The following is a 22,959-nucleotide window of genomic DNA, read 5'->3' as shown; positions in this document are numbered from 1 at the left end:
ATGCCCAAGGATAAGTTAGACAGTGTCACGGAGGAGAGGGATGTCTGGGTCTCCCTCCTGGACCTCTGACCTTTTGCAATGCATTTTCAAGACATGTGAAAGAGTGTTTGTTGGGTGGAAGTTCTGCATCCGCAGAGAGCAACGCTCATGGTGCACACCGACAAATAAAAACCTTTAGGTGACTCAGCAACTAAGCACAACTTTTAAAAACACTTTTTCCCTGCCAGCAGCCTTCTGGGAGGGTGTTTGTGTTTGGGCACGACTGAAACAGTGACTTCAGCTCCAGCAAACGTCTGCACGACATCCCACGAGGCCAGCCGGGGAACTCCAATAAATAATCACGACAGCTCCAGACCCAGACACACACCTGCAGAGTCATTTTCTCCCCCAACTGGAGTCATGCAGCACTCACAGCTTTCCTCACAACCACACAAAACAATGTCTGGCATGGGAACAGTGAACTCGCAGAGTTTCTCTGCATCGTGATGAATTATCCATTTCCCTCTTTTTTTTTTGTTGAAACTCTCAAGCTAAACCACTTTGGACTTCAATTATTAAAAGATTGAAAGTATAAAAATAACATGCTGGTGAGATTACAGAGGCTGATCATCCTGTCAGTCTTGATGTTTACAGCTGCAAGAGCGAAAATGTGGGTTCTAGTGCTTTTGCAAACACCAATAACACTCCAGTGGAGGCATTGTTCAGGTTTCTCTCCTCCACCACTTGACTTTACTCTGATTTGAAGAAAAGAGGGAGAGGGAGGCAGGGAGAGGAGGTGGGGGTGGAGGAGTGGTGATTGAGCGTAAAGGGGGCAGGACTTTTCCTCTCCGGGTCCTATTAAGAGCAAACTTTGTGTTTTTGTTCTCCCAAGTTCAGCTTAGTCCTCTTCCAGGCTGCGCAGTTTCTCTGTAGCGCTCTATTTTCTCCCCCTTTTCTCACTTCTTCCTCAATGGTTTTGTTTTCTCGCCTGTTGGTCACTGCTGTGCGCCTGGTGCAGGGGGTAGGGGTCCGGACAGGGAGAGGATGCGCTTTACGCATGGACAACAACAACCACCTAAAGTTGTCCCTTCCAGCCACTGCGGGGATGTTTTAGCGGAGATCTAAATGTTTTTCTGGTTTGCGTGAACAATGCTGTGGAACCTTGGCGCTCTGACCGGGAGCATGCTTTGGTTTCGGCTGCTGCTGCTACTGCTGTGCGTCGTTGAGTTTGGAGTCGGGGTGTCTACCTTCCAGGGGTTCTATCTTCCACCTGCGAGCGGCTCGCTGCTCTCACCTGCCCGGAAGACGGACGGGGTAGTGCGAACCATCGATCGGATTTACAACGGTGGAGGGAAGGTGGGTTACCTGGTGTACCTGGATGGCAGGCGCTTTCAACTGGACATGGAGCGCGATGAGTCGGTGCTGTCGCATCACTTCAGCCCCCACTATGTGCTCGCTACGATGGGACAGAGCCTCGCGCCTCTGCAGCGGGAATGCGCGTACCGCGGGACGGTGAACTCCAACCCGGAGTCTCTCGCCGTCCTTAACCTCTGCGGAGGAGGTCTGGAGGGTTACTTCGCCGTCAACCACTCGCGCTACACCATCACCCCCATTATCAGGGCGAAAGGACACGAGCACGACCTGCGCGCTCTGCACGACCGGGATGCGGAGAGCGCGCTCCACGTGTTCACGCGCGAAAGCTTCAGCTTCGAGGCGCTGAGTGAGGGGCGCGAGAGCTGCGGCACGCGCGACGGAAAGAGAGGGCGCAGGAACGCAGCAGGACGGAGGCGATACCGCGGGAGAGGGAGACGGAACGGAGAAGAGGGGCACGGCGCAAAAGGGAGGAGATGGTGGAGCCGCCTTGTCAAAGAGCCCGGCGCGCGGCGCAAGAGGTCGGTGTCTCGCGCCAGGCAGGTGGAGCTGCTCCTGGTGGCGGACGACACCATGACCAAGAAGTACGGCAAGGACTTGAACCACTACTTGCTCACACTGGCCTCAATCGCTTCCAAGCTGTACGGACATGCCAGCATCGAGAACCCCATCCGGCTGTCCGTGGTGAAGGTGATCACGGTCACCGAGAAGGAGAAAGGGCTGGAGGTATCCAAGAACGCGGCGGCGACGCTGAAGAGCTTCTGCAAGTGGCAGAACCAGCAGAACCCGCTAGACGACGACCACCAGCATCACCACGACGCAGCCATCCTCTTCACCAGGCAGGTAAACAAACTCCGCCCGCGCCTGTTACGCACGAGCACCTGTTTGTTCCGCACACCCTGTGCGCTCTGGGATGGATGAGACGCTTTGCGTCCCAGTGTGATGCGACATCCCAGTTTGCGCTGTTGCAGGCTGTAACTTAATAAACACGCAGTGTAAAACAATGGAGGTCCAACAGTTTCATAATTTATGGCAGAAAAGATACTTTGAATTAGAAACAAATACATAGATAGAAATTGGTTTTGTTTACAAAACAAAACTGCATAGTATTTAAATATTTAATTACTTAGTTGTCGCCTGCAGCAGCACCTCATAAATGTATTGTGTGTCAGCTTTAAGCTGTGGTAGTAAGGATAGGTAGTAAGTTCCTTACACTCACTGCAGTTCTTATTCTAAACAGTAGATGTCACTGAAGAGAAAAATGCATTCACTTTTTATTTTTTATTTTTTTTATGCATGCACTTTTATAATTTACTCTCCTGTTTGCCAAGCGTCACTCACTGAATATGGTAAGTAAAACGGTGATGTTCATGACCATTTCCCCACAGAGAGGAGAAGCCTTGGGCCCTGGTGTGAAGCACATGGACATCAAGTGACAGAAATTGTTTTTATTTTGACAGTTTACCCGATCTCGGTGGATCGAGTACATTTGGCGGCCTATAATGGATAAGCAATCCAAATAAAGTATGGAGGTCCAAACATGCCACAATTTAATACAAAATAAATGACGGAACCAGTACTTAAATATGTTACTTTATTAAAATCAGAAAAAACATGCATGGATAATAAATGTTTACAAAAAGTATATCCAATTATTTTACTTTTTATTTAATTATTTCCTGCTCATGTGCTACAACTAGACATGTGCTGCTTATTGGTGTCATGGTATGTAATTGTGTTTTTAAAACCACTGTCTTAACTTTTCCATGATGGAAAGTCCTTTTAAACAAGAGAACAAGATATTATAACTCTATGAATCAATACGTTATATTATTTCAACATCAATTTAAATCATTGCTATTCTGTTTTGAATAAAATAACTTTCATTATTCTTGCTTTAATATTTTGTTGACATAGTATTGTGAAACTATGGTATATTTAATTAAGATTATCATACAGAAGCTTATACCGGCCCATAGCTAACTATAGCATATCATGAATTTATGAATTTATTTTATCTCTCAGATTTACTCGTCAGCCCCAGGCTGCTGTACTCAGTATAATTGGTCGGAAGTGGGCTTGTAGCCCAGGTTAAACTGTCATATGTTAGGATCTATTTCATGAGGAACATTGAAATAATTAAATACTGAAAAAATCCTGTATGATTTTACATGTAGATATTTAATTATATATTTATTACATTATTGGCACATTTGAACAACTATGTCCAACTTTGTTATAATTATGATATATATTAATAATTATTTAATGATTTGTGTGTATGCTCCCCCTTCACATCTTCTTTTTGCTGAATGGTGCATGCGTAATGCTGAAAACAGCCTTAAAAAACATTATTTCCTCCGCCTGGTGTTTTTCTAGGCGAGCTCCTCTGTCTCCATCCTCCCCCTCCCAGTCCCCTGACAGCCCCGGAGTATGCGTGATCTAAGGCGCGTGCACGCCACCCACCGCTGCCGCCATGCATTCTTCCCAGGAACGGACATTCATAGGATCAGTACCTCAAACACCTTCCCTGAACTTTGATTGTGTTTGCCTGTCATCACAGTCTATTACTCACCCCCCATCCTCTTAATTCTGTCTTTTGTCACTCCAGTTTGCACCATATTTTCCCTGCTGCTTTCCCAGTGTCTGTGAGCTGAGCCCAGGAATTATAAGACTGGAGGAGCTGTCAGAAAAACAAACACATCCTCCCTCCTTCAGGCCATACGATTACTGAGACCACACTCGCCTAACCCTTCTTTCACCATCCCTTTCACTAGCCTCCTCTTTCCAGCCTTCATTTAACTGCCAGGTCCAAAGCCGCAGGGCAGCAGCAAATCTGCATGCATTCTTCACCTCTCTGGGTGTGGCGTCATGGTGGTTAACTGTGGTTTACTTGCCTTGGACTCTGGTGTGTTCAGGCCATGCAAAGTCTTGTCTTGGCTCTCCTGCACTCTTGCCTAGCTGTCAAAACGATGCCTTGGCAAGGCAGCTGGTAGTGCATACCAGAGGTCAGCCATCTGGCAGAGTGGCACATTTTCTGCATCCCAAATATCTAGTGGTTCCTCAGTAAGCCTATTGCCACTACACCTGCATGGGGCTTACCGAAATTTTGAGCCAAAGGAGAGAGAGGTTGAATCTTTGGATGTTTGGTGTTGGCATGGCACAGAAACGGCTGTCCAGACACCAAGAAAGAATGAAAGCGGACTGGAAACCCTCATAAAATATGACAGGCAGTGCACTGTAATTTACATCATATTAATGCAGCCTTGATCTTATGGAAATAGTTATGCTTAGCCTGGCATTACTAAACTTACCTGCCACTTCAAATAATCTCAAATGTTTTTCTTGAACATGACAATGAGTTCACTGCACTCTGAACAGTCACTAGATCTCTATCCAAGAGAGCATCTTGATGATGTAATGTGGATGTGCAGCTGGAATATCTGCTGGAACTGTGATGTTTCAATACGGAAAAGAAAACTCTAAGAGATGTTTCTAAAATCTTGTTGAAGCTATACCATCAAGGATTAAGGCAGTTCTGAATGTTAAAAGGGGGTTCATCCCAGTACTAGCAATAAAGTAGCTGGTTTGTGTATATCTGTTGAAATCCTGCAGAAACAAAACTGCTTTTAAATCCAATCATCTTGTAGAATAAACACTTAACATTCCACCTTTAAGGCAAACTCACTTTAACCTTTAAACTCTTTGGCTATTAAAGGCTATTACCTGGATTAGTTTTGGTTACTTTGTCGACCATTTCAGAAAGCAGAAACGCACCTCTCAAAACACACCAGCAGCTCCTGACAAATAGGTGAAAGCATGATTTAAAAGCTGCATTCCTTTGGGATTCTCTTGTCTGCAGACTTGTTTTCACCCATATTTCTGCATAGGCATTAAACTGTGGGGGAAAGTTGTAAAATTTGTCAATTTTAGCCACATTCTTTTCAGTTAGCCCACTTGGACAAATTGCCACACCACATTTTACTTTTCGCAAGGGTAGGAGAGATCAGAAAATGTTTGTTGTCACGCAAATCGGTTTATAACCATTAATGTTTCCACTGACAGAATGCCAGAAGAAGAAAAAAAACATAATTTGCTTCCTGTTTTCATGTATTTCAGTTGGAAAACAGAGTGAGTTTGATGTATCTAAAAATAAGAATGTTTTAAGGGTTTTCAGGGAAATAAGTCTGAGTTGTGAAAAGTAAGTTCTTTTATCTGAGTATTTGGAGCAGCTCTAAATAGGCTCTAATTTTCTGTGGTGCTCTGAAGTGGATCCTATCCTGACTGAGTCAGACCAACCCTTTGTTCCCACATGGCAGGCTACAAGTGGCACAGGGTTGGAAGGGAACACGCCTCTTTGTGGTTGGGCCTAATTGCTCCAAGACCCAGTACTCCCAGAGAGCTGACCCATACGACAGTGTCACCCAGTACCACACATGCCAGCACCAAAACAAGACAACGGGTACATTGACGATACTGGGGACATGATAGCGTGTTTCTGTGTGTGGGAACATTAAAGGTTACGCATGGTTGCCGTGAGCTTGGATGGCAGACAATGCCCTACTTTAAGATTCAGTCTCCTGCAGATGTATTCATACTCCTTAAACCTTTGACATTTTGTCTTGTTACTACTACAAACCTTAATGTATTTATTTGATTTTTGTTGTTATTTTATTAGGATTTAATTACTTTAGTGTGATCCAGAGACTGATATTTTGCCCATTCCTCTTTGCCAAATGGCTGTAGCTCAGTCAGATTGTTTGAGAGCTTAAGGGAACATTAATATTCTGGCTTTGCCAAAGACACTTCATGAGATTAAGGTCTACTCCAGGCCCTTGATATAAACCACTCCAATGGGGCTCTGGCTGTTTGTTTAGTGTCGTCCTGCTGGAAGGAGATTTGTGGAGTGCATGACTAATAGATGTCCTGTCAACAGATCCTCCCACCTGAGCTGTGCAGTTCTGCAGCTCCTCTAGAGTTTCCATAATTGCCTCTTGGCTGCTTCTCTCATTAATGTTCTTTAAATCTGAGTTGTTTTGGGGAATACAAACATTTTTTGCAGGGCAGATTAGTTTGAGTTCTATGTTTACAGAAATGCTGTTTATTCTGTACAGACTGCTCAAATAACATTTGAAGAAAACTACTATTAAGGTCATGGTAACTTTAGCTTTTGTGTGATATAGACAGATGAAAACATGTTTATAAATACACAAGCAGCCCAATGTCTTAACCTTCCACATACTTGTGTCATTTACTGTCTCCTCTCTGTGTGTCTGTACATTGAAGTGTACATTTCCCAGCCCTTTCCCCCGTCGCAGTCAGTCCCTCTATTTATTTTAAATGCTCTTGATATTTCACACATGCTTTACTTCGTCTGGCGTATGTTGACAACCTGCAGACGGCTCCTGGATCCCTAAGCCAAAACCTCAGCTCTTTGGCTGTCAGCATTATGCAACTGGCCATGGATCTTGATTTGTCATGGAACAACAAATAGTTTAAAAACTTAAATGCATATGTGAGATATAACCCATTCCTGTTCACAATCAAGATTGAAAATGTTCTATGAGCACCAACTTTTAGCGAGTTCATGTGCCCATGTAAAGAAAGAGAAAATACCTTCGACAAACAAGGATTCTGATTTGTTATTCATGTGATCCAGGTTAAAGGAGAATCATGATTCCTGATTCCATAAGTAGATTCAAATTATTACCCCTTTAATGCTGAAACCCTTCAATGTGGCTGAATTACTTCCCCTCCAAAAAGGTTGCCAACATTTTATCATCTCTGTCTGATATCTGGCTCAAATATTTAAATGAGACAAAAACATCAGAAGACATCTGCCATGGAGCCAAATGCTTTTGCAAAGAACTATCTCAGCACTTGTTTCTATAAGTGGGGAATTTTACCTATTAAACTAGCAGCATTTACATTTGCTAAGTCAAAGTCTTACTAGAAAGCCCAAAAGCAGTGATATTGCTAAATGCTAATGTCAATATGCTAACGAGCACATCATATCAATGCTAGCTAATAGGTGGTCATATCGCCATCAAAGGCAGTTATTTTGTTATGGTTTAAAAAACATTTGTGTCAGGCCTTGTGCTGCTAAATGCAAATTACGATAATCATAATGCTAACAAAGGCGTTATAACAATGCTAATCGTTAAGCTAAATAAAACATTGTTTAAACCATACTTTAGCATGCTTGGTAACAGTATGAGCTAGAGTTGCCAACCGTCCCTTGAAAAACGGAATCGTCCCGTATTTAGAATAAAAAGTACGCGTCCCGTATTGAGCTGAAACGGGACGCACGTAGTCCCGTATTATTAGGTGGATCAAAAATCTTCACTAAAATGTCAATAGAATTAATAAATGATGGAGTGCTTTATATTTAACATTACGGTAAATTCATTACCAGCCATATCCTGCTCTGTGAACATTGAGCTGACAGAATATTTCGACTCATCTCATTGGCCAGCAGGTACTGTTGCTAAGGATAGATACAGGTGTTACGTCGATTCGCGTTTTCCCATCAGATACGGTTTCCCCAGCGTCTCCTCGCCGCTTACGTGACAAAAAAGGCCCGTGTTTGTTCAGTGCTCGTAACCAGCGCGCCGTGCTTCCGCCGCAGGAGATCTACGGACACCGTGAAAGCTTTTTACAACTGTGCTCTTATGATAGATAGATAGATAGATAGATAGATAGATAGATAGATAGATAGATAGATAGATAGAGTGCCTCACTACAGTCTCTTGGGAAAAGGCGAAGTGTCAGTCCAGTGGAACAGCAGAGAGGTGGATGCAAGTTCTTCAGGCAGCTAACATCCCCAACATCCAGGCTATTGTACCCTTTGTCCTCAGCATCCCTTCTTCTAGTGGGTTTGTGTAAAATATTTTCTCCATCATGAAAAATAAGTGGACTGATGTGAGGAACAAATGTTCTACAGAATTAATGAGAACTGAGCTTATTGTCAGTCTAATTAATGAAATGTCCTGCTCAGAGTTTTACTCGGTAGTCCTGAAAAGCAAACAACTCCTTGCAGCAGCAAGAGCTCAAATGAAATATAAATGGAAAAAATAGGTTGTTTCCACATAATTCAGAACTGCAGTTTTTAGTTCACTAGTTCAATATTTTTTTCACTACACCTGTACAGTCATGGCCTTTAAGGCACAAGTGTTTATGGTTACAACTTTTCTACAGACTTTTTGTTTGCACTAAATGCACTATTATGAAAATGTTTTGCATTATACTGTTATGCTTTTTTATATTGTTTTAGGTTAAGCAGGACGGAGGTCTTTTCAATAGTGGTTTATTTATTTTAGAAGGATATTTGTTTTTGTCTAGTAATTTTATTTTGCAAAAAGAATAAATTATTTTATAAATTTCTGTATAATTGTTTTTCCATGGATATTTGTATCAGTCAAAACATGCATCGAATTAAACTTGGGTTCGAGTCCAATGTTTCCAAAGTCATTTCACACAAAGAAAAAGGGTGAAAAAAAATCACCAGGCCGGTAGAGGTGCAGACAGTGGGGTTGATTAGCCCTACCAGGAGGTGTCCCTTATTTATTTATCAAGGAGTTGGCAACCCTAGTATGAGCTAAGATGAAACTATCAAAGATATCAATTATTGTGTTATGGTTTTAAAAGACCATAAAATTATGTTCTTTTAAAGCTAATGTCATATAAATTTAAGTAGGTTTCCATCAACTTTGATGGGATATTCGTATGTGCTAAGCTAGTCTAAGCTAGTGCTAGCTAGGCCACTGACAAAGGGCTAAATGCTAATATCAAAATGCTAAAAGACATTTCATAACAATGCTGATGTTTAGCTTATTAAAACATCTAAAGCACTGTTTAAACCCCCTAGTTTAGCCAGGACTCCTACAAAGGTTTTATGTAAAAATTAGGAATTTTTCCAGACTGTCTATTCCTGCTTTCATTTAAAAAACATTATAAAATACAGAAGTTTGCTATGAATTTATGGCATATCTTTCTTTAATCAGCAATCACTAAGAACCTGGAAAAAAACAGAAACTGGAAGGAAAATGGGAGGGAGAAAGATTTTAGAAAGAATGAAGGGAGATACGACAAAAGAAAGAGGGAAGGAAGGACACTCCAGGGGGAAAAAGAGAGGACATAAGTAAGGAAGAGAGGTCGGGCACAAAATAAATTACAAAAGACATTGTGGAGCTGGGATTTATGGTAGGAAGTAAGAAATGACATGGAGAGAAATAAAGGAAAAACACAATGAAGAAAAAAATGGATGCAAGAAGGGAGGACATGAAGGCAAATGGAGAGAAAGATAATTAGGAAGCAGATAAGGAAGAAAATAAGAATGAAATAGGGAAATCACCTGTGGCTCTGTGTTTTCTCTGGGTTTGCTGGAATCACCTGGCAGTGGTTTCTAGAGTGAGCTAAACCTTCTCCAAGAGGAACGTTTGAGTATGTGTGTGTGTCTGGCTCTGTTTGCTTAACACCAGCGCTGGCTTAGATTTCAAGTGGTCTCATACCTCACACACACAAGCACAGCTGTGATCGAGGCCCTGACTTTTGCAAGCCAGCGTCCCACCTGTTCTCCTGTTGTTTCTGCCAATATTACTGTAACCCCTTGTTCCCTCTGTTCTTCAAATTAATTTCCGGCACAACTCCATCCTTTTCCCCCGGCAGCTGATACCTGAACTTATTTTTGTTTGCCTCCAGTCCTCCCTGTTTTGTTTTTTTTCTTTCCTTCAGAGCCCTCTGGATAAAAAAGCAAGTCTTGGCTGAGTCTTGACAGAGGAGGGAATTAGACAAGGGTTTGAGGTTTATTCGGGTGTTATTCACATGTCACTATTTAGCAGGAGATCCACAATTTTTGCCCACACATTTCCTTTTACACTGTTGTACCTGCATAGATCCAGGTGTGCTTGAAACGGATCTCATGCAAGAATCAAGGAGAGGAAAAATTAATTTAAAAGTTATATTGAGAGGAGGTGAGAAACGGGGAAAAGAAAAGTAGTCAAACTTCTCTAGACATCCCCAACTTTCTGATCAAAGTACAGCAGTTCTCCTCTACTGTCGTCATGCCTGTCTGCGCACAGACAAGTACAGAGAAACTTTGGCTCTCAGAAGCCATCCATGCAGTCAGAATTGGCCTTTGTTTGCTTCTCATGTATCCAGCAGTCAGCTGGCAGACGCTTCCTGTTCACTATAATGAGTGTGTATGTGCTGTGAGCGTCAGCATTTTTGCATTCTCTGTATGTGCAAAAGTGCGGCCATCCACTTAAATGTAGTTATCACAGTTGGTGTGTGTGTGTGCTTCTGTGTCCCACCCAGTCAGTCATGTGTGAGAGTGCACAACACAAGGGTGTTTGTTCCAAGCCGATCACACCGGAACGGGTAAACACCCTCCCCACAGAGTCTCTCACACACGACCCAGCAGGCCTGTCAGCACCACTTAACATGACGATTCATCTTTTCCCTGGGACATGTGTGTGCCTTTATGTTCTAATGTTCACTCATATAGAAGTCTGTCCACATGCATCCATGCACGTCCCTAGTCAAAATGTACTCTCTGAGCTGTTGTGTGTATGAGCGTGCACAGGCACTGGTGGGCGAAGATGTGGTGGTATGATTAGTGGATTTATCTCTGCTCTCAGCGAGGGCAGGCTGTAGAGCCTGAGGCCTCATCTGCATGGACATGTGTGGGAATCAAAGCAGGGATCAATACTTGTTTCGAGGCAGACAGGGACTGTTTATGAGCCATAGGAGGGAAACAGGAATCAAAGTCCCCTCTACAACATCAGCACTTAATGGAACTGGTTAAAGATTCTGATGGGAGGAAAATAAGGTGACAGAAAGTTGACAACCGCTTGAAGGGGAAGCATACTTTGGATTTATTGGTAATCATAAAACTAAAAAGGAAACATTAGGGGGGATTAAAGGGCATATGTGAACACTTTTACAAGTCTGTTCAGACTTGTAGTTTTCAATAGTTATATTTTCTTTGCCAAAATCGAGAAATATGTGGGGGAAAACAAATTCAAGAAAAGTGACCACATGGTAGCCAAGAACGACAGCTTAAAGTTTCCTGAGAATGACGTTATGTTTCCGCCAAGCTCAGACATCAATGTGGCAAACATAGTGGCCACCTAACACAAGAGCAGTGATAGAAAAGTGACCCAAAGTGAAGATTTAAATGGTAATTTGCTCAGTAAGCAGGACAGAAATCAGGAGAAATGCAGTACCTTGAAGACATAACAGCATCCCTAGGGTGGGATTTAAAAGCACTCTGCTGGAGCACAATCTGACTTATTTTACCACAGTGTTCGATGATCACTTGTGACGAAAGCTTTAATTTGAAACGCTAAAGTTCTGGCATCATTCGAATTGGCATTGCAATTTCTGCTTCGATACTTACTCTGATTTGCGCAGCTATGTGAACTTCCTTGCAACAACTGAGTAAATAGACTAAAATTGTATAACACTTTTCTAGTCATAACACCGACTCAAAGCATTTAACAGTAGAGCCACGTTCAACCAGTCGCACTCAACAACGTACACGCATTAATACAACGATCCTCAGATCAGCAGGTAACTTGGCCTTGTGTTTCTGTGGCACAAGCCACAACATTCGGATAGCAAGATGACTAATCTAGTTCCTGAGCCACTGTTTCCCTTGTGTCACCAGAATACTAGCGAGCCAGGCAGTAGTTGTGCAAGTCTCACTTTTCTACACATAAGGAAGGAATGGTTAGAGAGAGCAGTTGTTGTTCTAATGCAATGTGTTGACACCAACCGGATTTTTGTACTGACAGACGACACAGAAAAGTGAAAAGCCCTTAAAAAGAAGCATTTTCTTACCTGATAAACTTTATGCTCACAAACAACTCCTAAACTTTACTTTGTGGCCTGGCTGTTTACTCACTGCCCAAGCTATCTATCATAGCCATGGAATGAAATATATTGTGTCCTCATCTTTTAGGTTTGTGTTGCTCTTTCCCTTAAATCCAAGATCTAAATTGTTTCATTATCCTGGGGAAAAATTGTTTCCAAAAGATAGGCAGTTTTTTTGTGGGGGAGGAGATGATCTTAGTAGCAAAAGTTCCCACCCCATTGTTTTTCTGTGTCACCAATAAGTGGCACAAACTAATTTGACATATTGTCATTGAAGAATGTGCTTTTTAAAATTAGGAAAACAGTGCTTGTGTATTAACATTGCGTTTGATATGTAATTATCCATATACGGTACTCACTTCCTGTTTTTAATACAGAACTGACTACAAATGATTTTCTCTCGTCCAAAAGTGCCTCAAATTACAAATTAGTAAAATGGCTGATTTTGATTTCTTTATTTCATATATAACATTTATATGTTTTTGTTTTTTTTTGCCCTTTAAGCAATGATTTAGATATGCATCATTTCCTTTGTCCAGGATCTATGTGGCCACCACTCCTGCGACACCCTGGGCATGGCGGACGTCGGCACCATCTGCTCTCCAGAGAGAAGCTGCGCCGTCATCGAGGACGATGGTCTTCACGCTGCATTCACCGTTGCTCATGAGATTGGTAGGCATGAACACAGAAAAGAACCAAGATCACGCTGGGGCATGCAAATGCACCTCTGTCAGCACATCCTTCTTGTGGATTAAAAATCACGTCATTCACCTCGTAAACTGAACACTCCGTTTTGTTTTCTTTTTGGATTCCTGCTGCATGGTGCATTCACCTATTGAAGACAGGTCCTGACATTCCTCACCTTACTGAAATTAAATGGTGCACAGTTTGATGTGGAACAAAAACAACACATAATGATTCTACCATCCCCTTATTTGCATTAGGAATTATTAGTGCCTGGTTTCAGCCACAAACATTTGTGGAAACTCTGTTTTCATGCGGTCAGATCATATCAGAGATATTTGCTTCCTGCAGTCTGACTGTTAAAGCGTGTCTTTTGGCAAACTCTCAGCAGGCTGTCATTTCCTTTTTAGTGATGAATGTCTTCTGTCTGTCTACTCAACCATAAAGGCCTGATTCATAACAGCATTGGCTTATTGGATACTTGCATAATGTAATTTAACTGTGCAAAAGAAATTCTCCAAGATTAGTTTTAGTTTTCTCAGTGTGCAGAAATGCACATATGCTATAACTTTTCTTCTAAAGCTATATATCATGTTGCTCATTCTATCTAATCTCTATCTGGGTTACAGGTCATCTGCTTGGATTGTCCCATGATGATTCGAAGTTCTGCGAGGAGCGCTTTGGGGTCAACAGTCACAAGCAGCTCATGTCCTCCATTCTCACCTCCATTGATGCCTCCAAACCCTGGAGCCGCTGCACCTCATCGACCATCACTGACTTCTTTGATGATGGAAATGGTGAGTAAAACAAAAATGCTGGAGACTAACACATATAAATACCGTGCCCCCTTACAAATATACCAGTTGCTTAGCTGATATTTCTCTATTTCCAGTTTCCATCCATGGTCATTTAACTGATGATAGGAATCACTTAGAGCTGTTTTCTATCTAAAAAGCTACAATGTCAATTAGTAGACATTATATACAATCATATAAACCTTAAAGATTGTAGCTGCAGTGCAGCCAAAGATTAAAATGGTTCATGCTTCGTGTTCCAGTTTCATCCAGCAGTTTCATTCATGACAGCTATAAAGCATTGCTGCTGACACTTTGCACGGTTCCAAGGCTTTTGGCATAATTCATGTACCAACACTATAATTTTAGGCTTGGCAGGATCTGTTGTGGCAGCTGCAGGGCTTTTATTGAGTCTAAAGTATTACAGGCCTAGTTTATTAAGATTGTGCATGCACAGATCTGTAGAGCATTCTATGTGCCGTTTAAAGCTTCAGTTTGTTGCAAATTTTTATGCAGGGTTACAAAGCCTTAAATACAATGCCAGAATATACTGAAATGTGTTGTTAACAGTCCAGGATTTTATTTGTGCCTCATTCTTTCCATGCTTCAACAGCCGAGTGTCTCCTCGACTCTCCTCGTCAGCCCCTCCCCGGGCCAGAAGAGCTCCCAGGCCAAAGCTACGATGCCATCCAACAGTGTCGCCTGGCCTTCGGGCCCGAATACACGGTCTGTCCGGGAATGGACGTATGTTCCCGCCTCTGGTGCGCCGTGATTCGCCAGGGACAGATGGTGTGTCTGACAAAGAAGCTTCCAGCGGTGGAGGGAACACAGTGCGGGAAAGGGCGCATCTGCCTGCAGGGAAAGTGTGTGGACAAGACCCGAAAGAAGCAATATTCGGTAAGGGGGATGATTGCTACCAGAATGTGAAAAAAAAAGGAAGAGATTCTTTATCTGGAATCACTGTGTGGACTGCCTTATTTATGTGACAGCTACTCTGGCCTTATTCATAAAGATGTAATTAAAGTTTGACTGCAAGGACACCAAATCTGCTCCTGGCAGACTATGAGCAGGGGAAGAAAAAGATGCTGAAAGTTAAAAAGAATTAAGGCGTTTAGAAAAAGGGCTGCAAAGAACATTTATTTTATGTTTGTCTGTTACATGATGTTTGATGAGCATAATCTGACCCTTGGCAGACAACTGCATGGGTGGATGCAGCCCAAGTGGTGACTGGCTTCATTTTGGTTACTTCCCAGTTTATCACTCATAACAACATAAACCCTACCCCTACTGTTTCAGACCTACGATCTTCAATCCATCTACATTTTCTTCTGTATGAGCTTATAAGCTTTTGAAATGGAAAGAAGTGGCCTAATTGCAATAAAGACATACAGTGCCTTGCAAAAACACATTACATTACAACAAACTTCAGTGTATTTTAGTTCTCTAAAAGGTTTGGTGGCATGCATATCACCCTCAACAAATCCTGTACCCCACATACCTCAAAAGATCTGAAGCTGTAACTGCAGCAAAGGGTGTTCTTTAAAGTGTTGACTCAGGATGACTGAATACAAATGCATGTCAGTTTTCTAAACTGTATCATTTTCCATCCACTTTATAATTATATTGTCCCAATAAAATACATAGAATTTCTGGTTGGAAGGTGAGAAAATGTGCAAAAGATAAAGGGGTAGTAAACATTTTCCAAAGGGACTGTGCACAGAAAAGTTCCTCCTGTAGAGCATTTGGAAAAGAGCTGAAGTATTACTTATCCAGTGATTTTCCTCAGTGATGACTCATAAACAAGTGGAAATATGTGAAGAATTTAATTCGGATAATTCCCTGGCACACCATGTGTCTGTCACCAGACGTTGGTATTCATCACATCACGGTAGATTCCTTTTTAGACTCCAGTGAAGGATACATTTTTATTTATGAAAGATCTCTCGCTAGCTTTTTCTAAAACACATGGTTTGGCTGACAGCGTCTCATGCATCCGATATCTCTTGATAGTTCTCCCTCATCTTATTCATTTTTCCACTCGTCTTCCCTCAATTTGGCTTTACCCCCTCCCAGGCATCCAACCACGGCAGCTGGAGTTCTTGGGGACCTTGGGGTGCATGCTCCAGAACTTGCGGCGGCGGGGTGCAGTTTGCTCAGCGTCTGTGCAACAACCCGGCACCACGAAACAACGGGCGTTACTGCATAGGAAAGAGAGCCATCTATCGGACTTGTAATGTCTTTCCACTGTGCCCAGCCTCAAGTGAGTGAAACAGTGCAGGAAAGATTGAAATGCGATAAGAGATCAATTGTTTATTACAAGTATTTTGTTTCTGTAGGTAAGAGTTTCCGTCAAGAACAGTGTGAAGTCCGTAATGGTCCCCAGACAGACCCCAAAGGGGTAAAGACCTTTGTCGAGTGGGTGCCTAAGTATGCAGGAGTTCTCCCTAAAGATGTGTGCAAGCTAACATGCAGAGCAAAAGGAACGGGCTACTACGTGGTGTTCTCTCAGAGGGTGAGAAAGCTGCACAGCTAAGGTACCAGCTGTTTCATAAAGAAAGGGAAAATAATGTTGTGGCTTTCTGCGTTCAGGTACTGGATGGGACCGAGTGTCGTCCTCACAGCAGCTCGGTGTGCGTGAAAGGGAAATGCATACGCACTGGCTGCGATGGCATCATTGGTTCCAAGCTTCAGTTTGACAAATGTGGTATATGTGGAGGCGACAACCTGGGATGTATACGGGTCGTTGGGAACTTCACCAAGAAGAGGTGAGATTATGAGAAATTATCACAATTTAAGGTTTAAACCTTTGAAGATCGTTGATTATTGAGGCTTACTTGAGTTTAAAGGCATATTAACTATCTCTGACATCTGATTATGACTGTTTTTTTTTTATTTAAAGCTAATTTGGAATTACTTGTTGGGTTCTTTCATGAATGCTTTAACTTATTCAGTCCTAACTCTTGCCTTAAACTGTTTTTTTCAACACAGCCAGTTATATTATCTCCTCTACCTTTTCTCCCATCAAACAGCAAAGGCTACACTGACATAGTGAAGATCCCCGCAGGGTCTACTCACATCAAAGTCCGTCAGCACCTTGCCAAGGACCAGACCCGCTTCACCGCCTACATGGCCCTCCGGCGGCCCGGCAGCGAGTACCTCCTAAATGGCAAGTTCATGATCTCCACCTCAGAGACGATCATCCCACTCAACGGTTCTTTGCTCAACTACAGTGGCTGGACTCAGCATGATGAGTGGCTCCACAGCATGGGTCCTGGGGCTATCAAAGAAGCTTTGGTGGTCCAGATTCTAGCTACAGATGCAAAAAAGCCCCTTGATGTCCGTTATAGTTTCTACATGCCGAGGTGGACAGCCCCACAGCAGCATTTAAATTCAAAGTTGACCTCTTTGCAGAGCACCACCACAACGTCTACCACAACAAGATCCACCACGTTTAGCACAACTATTAGCACCACTACCGCTTCCTCTACTCCCGCTGCTTTAGCCCTAAGGCCAACTACAGGTCCTGTTCCCTCAACCCCTCCTCCAGGTCCCGAGTGGGTAATGGGACCTTGGATGACATGCTCCAGAACTTGTGATACCGGCTGGCAGAGCCGAACGGTACAGTGCAAAGACCAGGATGGCAGACTGTCTAAGGGCTGCATTCTGAACGCCCGCCCCTCTGCCTTCAAACACTGTTTAGTGAAGAAATGCTGAAGCAGCGGAGCAGGAGAAGATGGATGTAAAGAGACGTTTTATTCAATAGATCTAAATAGATCTCAAGTTTTGGATGTAGGACTTTGAACGAGTGAATTTAAGATGTGGAGTCTTAAAGAGAATAATGAATGTTGGTGAATAAAGCCAGGATCAGACACTAGGAGATTTATAGATAGACTGGAAAACATGAAAAGGACTACATTTGATGTAGGAATGACCTGGAATCCTTCTAGCTATGCAGAACATTAACAAAACAAAGAGCTATCGCCCTGGCCTATCCCTGGCATAGCTAAGTCGTCAAGTTGCATGCAGTTTCCACATGGACAATAACTGGTTGTCTTTACTTCACCCTCCAAACCCTGGAGGCTTAGTGAGTCTTGCCCTGTTATGGCATGAGTGTCTTTTTCTGCTTCTAAGTGCTGTTGTCAGTCAGCTTGCACTGCTTTGTCCTTTGTCCTGAATTTGTGCGAGACAATAGCCCCAACAATGGGTAGCACTCAATATTTCTTTTTTCTGTCTGCAGTAACTCAGATTATGGATTGCTGAACATTTTTTAATTTATAATCTGTTGGAAGAATGATTAAAAAACAGTCATTCACTGGATCGTTGCCCATCTTTGTGGCAATCTTACAAGGTGTGGCTAAGAAACAGCTACATTGTTAATTATACATTTCTTGCCATTAATGGGAGGTTCCCATCTTCCGATAGTTCATCAGTAATTTTCCCCTAAATACAGTAGTGAGAAAAAATTTCCCCCCTTTCACGATTCTTCTGATCTTACTTTTTTGTCTCTCTTACATGTTCCACATTAGCAAACAAATTACAATTTTAGACAAAGATTACCTGAGTAAAGACTAAAAGCTGTTTTTAATGATGATTTCATTTATTAAGGAGAAAAAACTACCCATACCTACCAGGCTCTTTGTGAAAAAGTAGTTGCCCCATAGTTCTAACAAGTGGTTGTGCCATCTTTGGTAGTAACAACTACCATCAAGTATTTGCAGTAACTAAATGAGCCTTTTTACATTCCCATGGAGCAATATCATCACAGAATTGTTTTAATTCAACCAAACTGTAGGGTTTTTTAGTATGAAGGCCTGTTTAACGTTATGCCACAGTATCTCAGCTGGATTCAAATTCAGACCAAAATCCACTATTGTTTGAGCCTTTCAATGTTGTTGGTGTGCTTTGGATCGTTGTCTTGCTAAATGACCCAGGATTGCTTGATCTTCACAGGCTAATGGTTGGACTTTTTTTATTCAGGATTCCCTGCTAGATAGAAGAATTCATGGTTTCATCAAATATGGCAAGTTGTCCAGGTCCTGAAGAAGCCTCACACCATCACAATTCCACAACCATGTTTGACTGCAGGCAACTTTTGTCTCATCAGTCTACAGAATATTTTACCAACGTCTTGGAGATTAAGATGTTTTTTGGCAAATGTAAGATGGACCTTGATTTCTTTTGGGTCAGCAGTGTTTTCCCTTGAAATGTTCCAATGGATGGTCTTTCTTATTTTTGAACCATGAACAATGACCCTAACTGAGGTCAGTGAGGCATGTTTTGGGTTCTTTTGTGACCTCCTGGATGAGCCGTCGATGCACCCTTGGAATAACAACCTGGGAAGGTTCACCACTGTTCCATGTTTTTTCCATTTGTAGATAATGATACTCAGTGTGGTTCTGTTGAGCCTCAAAGCCTTAGAAATGGCTTTGTAACGTCTTCCAGACTTACGGATGTCAGTAACTTTATCTCTCATCTTTTCTTGAATTTCTTTAGATCGGGGTGTGATGTGTTGCTTTTTGTGATCTTCTAGCCTCCTTCGTGTTGTCAGACAGGTTCTGTTTAAAGTATTTTTTTTTATTCTACAGGTCTAATAGTAATCAGGCCTGTGTGTGGCTCCTGACATTGAATTCAGCTTCCCTAATGATGTGGTAATCACATTTAATTAGTAATTTAACATATAGAAGTGATTACATTTTCACATAGCGCCAGGCCGGTTTGGAAAGTTTTTTCCTTAATGAATAAAATCATCATATTCAAACACCTTTTTGTATTTATTCAGGTTATCTTTGTCTCATGTTAAAATTTGTTGTTAATCTCAAACATTTAGGTGGTACAAACAAGCAGAAGAAAACACTGAAACCAAAACATCAACTCATGTATTATACCAATGAAAACATGTAATCGATTTTCTTACTACATGAATCTTGTTTGACTGATGGGAAAGATGGGAATGAAAAGATTTTATACGTTCAGAGCATCTTCATGATGTCCGTATGAGAGTGGAAAGGATCTAGAATGAAAGAGGAGGCTCAATAGTTGAGGTAGCTAATTACTGGCACCAGGGTACCGGCAGTAGAACTTTAGAGTGTCAGCTGTGTCTTAGCTGGGAAGAAAAGGACATTCTTGTGAATGCACACAAGCCAAACAGAGGTAGCTCACCACAATGCTGGTGTTTGCTTCACATATTAACTCCCAGGGCCGCATTGCAAAAACCTGAGTGGTTAGATTACCCTACTTCACATGTCCCCAACTTGGCTCTGACTACCTCCACTGACAGCTCAGAGGAGTAACAACAGTTAGTCAACTTCAGACTTCCTCATTTACTTCGCTCATGACAGCTAACCTGGGTAGAAGGTGTCTTAGGACACTATCGGGTACGTCTCCTTAATACCTCCCTTAAAAAGTGGGCTGAAAGGTCACATTAAAGACAGAAGTATTGCTCCTACCAATTTTGATAATCATCAGCATAGAGTAAAAAGGTGGGGGAAACCTGACAGAGCCTGAGCTAGGACATTCATTCATCATGTACCATGACTTTTCTGTTTTCTGCTCTGTGTTTTGAACCGTCTTCAATCATTTCTTAAGGTTGCATGCTTTGTCTTATGGGAACTGGAATTTATTCTGTTTTTGTGTGTTTATCGGGTTAACAGTGAACTCTGATATGACAGTGTGTGCCCTGAAAACTTGCAGTGACAGAAAGGGAGATGCTAATGTCGCCTTTTAGCAGATTAGTTCTTTCTTCCTTTTTTTTTTACTAGCATAATATCTGCTCAGCACTGGTCATTTCAACGCTTCGCCATTCATACCTTTGCTTTTTTGGTCTTTACATGTCGAACTTTTTTAGGTATAAAAAGGAACCACCTGTCTCACGACGGTTTGTACCAACTATGTTGATTTTTGTACCCGTTTTATGGACATTTTCTTCCCATCATGACAACCAGTGATTTAAAATCATTACCCAAAGACTACTCATAGTCTAGTGTATGAAAACTTGGTATGCAACTCCAAAAATAATATCTATGATAAATCCTCTATTTCAATTTTAATATCGTATTTTGGTCCAAACTGGAACACAATAAACTAAAAAATAATCAATCCTCAGAAAATAATTAAATGGTTTGTTTCAGGGTACAAAATGCGAGTAGGTTGGAACATAATTGCAACATTTGGGTATATATTTGCAAAGGTAAATGACCAAGAGTATGAGGTAAGAACGCTGTCAAAAACAATGTGTATGTAAAGATGGAAATGTGTACATATTAGTCAATCGTTGTGCATAAATAAAATCCAAAAGAGGTATTGCATATTTTTCTATTCTCATAGAAAAGAAATCGTATTCACAAACTGTTATAGCATATTGTTTTCATAAAGAATAAACCACAACTGTAAACTTGAACTTTGTGTTTGCAATTTCTTGAAGCTGTAACATTTTATTTTGTATTCTTATAGAGGAAATATACAATACCTCTTTTGGATTTTACTTATGCACAACTATTGACTAATATGCACATATTTCCGTCTTTACATACACGTTGTTTTTGACAGCGTTCTTACCCCATTCAAGAGCCTAACATTAGTTGTAAGTAAAACGAAACAGAACCTTTAATTTAATTTTTCTGACTTAATATTTTCCAAATCTAAAGTTTCAAAGCCCCCTTTTTTTAAATTTTAAACGACATAGTCCAGTACACAAACACAATTAAAAGAACAATATATTTAAAATAAAACCATGAAATTGATTTTAAGCTAATTTTTTGTCTGACATTCTACTACTTTCGAATTTGGAAAGTGTATTTTTCTACATGTATTTTTGATGTTCACTTTTCCAAAACTGTCATGTCTTCTTTTCATGTTTCCCCACTTCACTTTTTAATGCTATGCTTAGCTAACAGGTCGTGGCCTGAGGGCACACAGTATTTGATTATGGTATCAATAGTCTCAGCTATATCTCCAAAAAAGGATTTAAAAAGTGTACTTTATAACTGTTGCTTTAAGGAAAAAAAATATCTTGATTATAAGACAATATGCTATGTACTGAAGAAGAGGAATATCCTCTTCTGTAATTCAAGTGAACGAACTCCTGACAATCCTCCACCTATCTTTGTGACATTACCTTTATTCTGGTAATTCAGCAGAGTGTGCATCCGCTTCCTTTCTAGACAATATATAGTGCCATGAAAAAGTATTTGGTTTCATGCAGAGTTTTTCTCTTTTTGTTTTTAGATCTGGGCATGATGTGGTGACTAGTTTGGCCTACTTCATGTTGTCAGACAGGTTCTTTTTAACTGACTTCTTGATCCTACAGATTCGTTAAAATTAGTTAAATGGAACTGATCTATTGAATCAAGGAATAATGTAAACAGTACCTGTCAGACAGCATGAAGTTGGCATCCTCAGAAAGCAGCACATCATGCACCAATGGATTTACTGATCATCTTTGTCTGATATTAAGATTTGTTTGTTCATCTGAAACATTCAAGCAAAAACAGAAGAAAATCTGCAAGGGGACAAAAAAATTTTCAAATCACTGTACTATTATGAGACCATTCATTTGTGCAAAAAATGAATGGCACTCCTGACAACATTACCTCAGCTCTCAACTTTAACAAAGCAGATCAAAGTAAGCTGCATATGTACTGGACATAAGAAACACCTACCTGTAATTGTGTTAAAATACCTAGCACCCATCACACTTTCCTAAGTGACAAACCATGCAACCAACAAATACGAAACACTTTAGACGCAAGACCCAGGTCAGCTTGCAACCGAATGGCCTCACACATTACAGATTGACAAAGTACATGTTTGTACAATACATAGATTGCTCATATACATTTAAGTGTTAAAGCATATATATATATATATAGATATAGATATAGATATAGATATAGATATATATATCTATATCTATATCTATATCTATAGATATAGATATAGATATAGATATATATATATAGATATAGATCTATATATAGATATAGATCTATATAGATATAGATCTATATAGATATAGATCTATATAGATATAGATCTATATAGATATATCTATATATATAGATATATAAATATATATCTATATAGATCTATAGATATATATCTATATATATAGATATATAAATATATATCTATATAGATCTATAGATATATATCTATATATATAGATATATAAATATATATAGATATGTAAAAGAATCTAACAATTACACATATTTTTGTATTTTGGACATAAAAAACAACCTTCTCTGACTCCTCCAGT

The 22,959-nt window shown here is 40.9% G+C and overlaps 1 protein-coding gene across 1 annotated transcript; it reads left to right on the top strand.

Moving 5' to 3' along the window:
* Nucleotides 1–827: 827 nt before the first annotated feature.
* On the top strand, nucleotides 828–21,099 carry LOC124861778 (A disintegrin and metalloproteinase with thrombospondin motifs 5). Its single transcript, XM_047355711.1, has 8 exons — nucleotides 828–2,193; nucleotides 12,765–12,897; nucleotides 13,539–13,706; nucleotides 14,317–14,600; nucleotides 15,777–15,963; nucleotides 16,040–16,215; nucleotides 16,293–16,468; nucleotides 16,733–21,099. Exons 1-8 carry the CDS (start codon nucleotides 1,129–1,131, stop codon nucleotides 17,415–17,417), a joined length of 2,874 nt encoding a protein of 957 aa, XP_047211667.1. The 5' UTR covers nucleotides 828–1,128; the 3' UTR covers nucleotides 17,418–21,099.
* Nucleotides 21,100–22,959: the final 1,860 nt, after the last annotated feature.

The sequence above is a fragment of the Girardinichthys multiradiatus genome, chromosome 24 (genome assembly GCF_021462225.1).
Source record: "Girardinichthys multiradiatus isolate DD_20200921_A chromosome 24, DD_fGirMul_XY1, whole genome shotgun sequence".
Taxonomy (NCBI): Eukaryota; Metazoa; Chordata; class Actinopteri; order Cyprinodontiformes; family Goodeidae; genus Girardinichthys; species Girardinichthys multiradiatus.
This window is presented reverse-complemented; position numbering and strand designations above follow the sequence as displayed.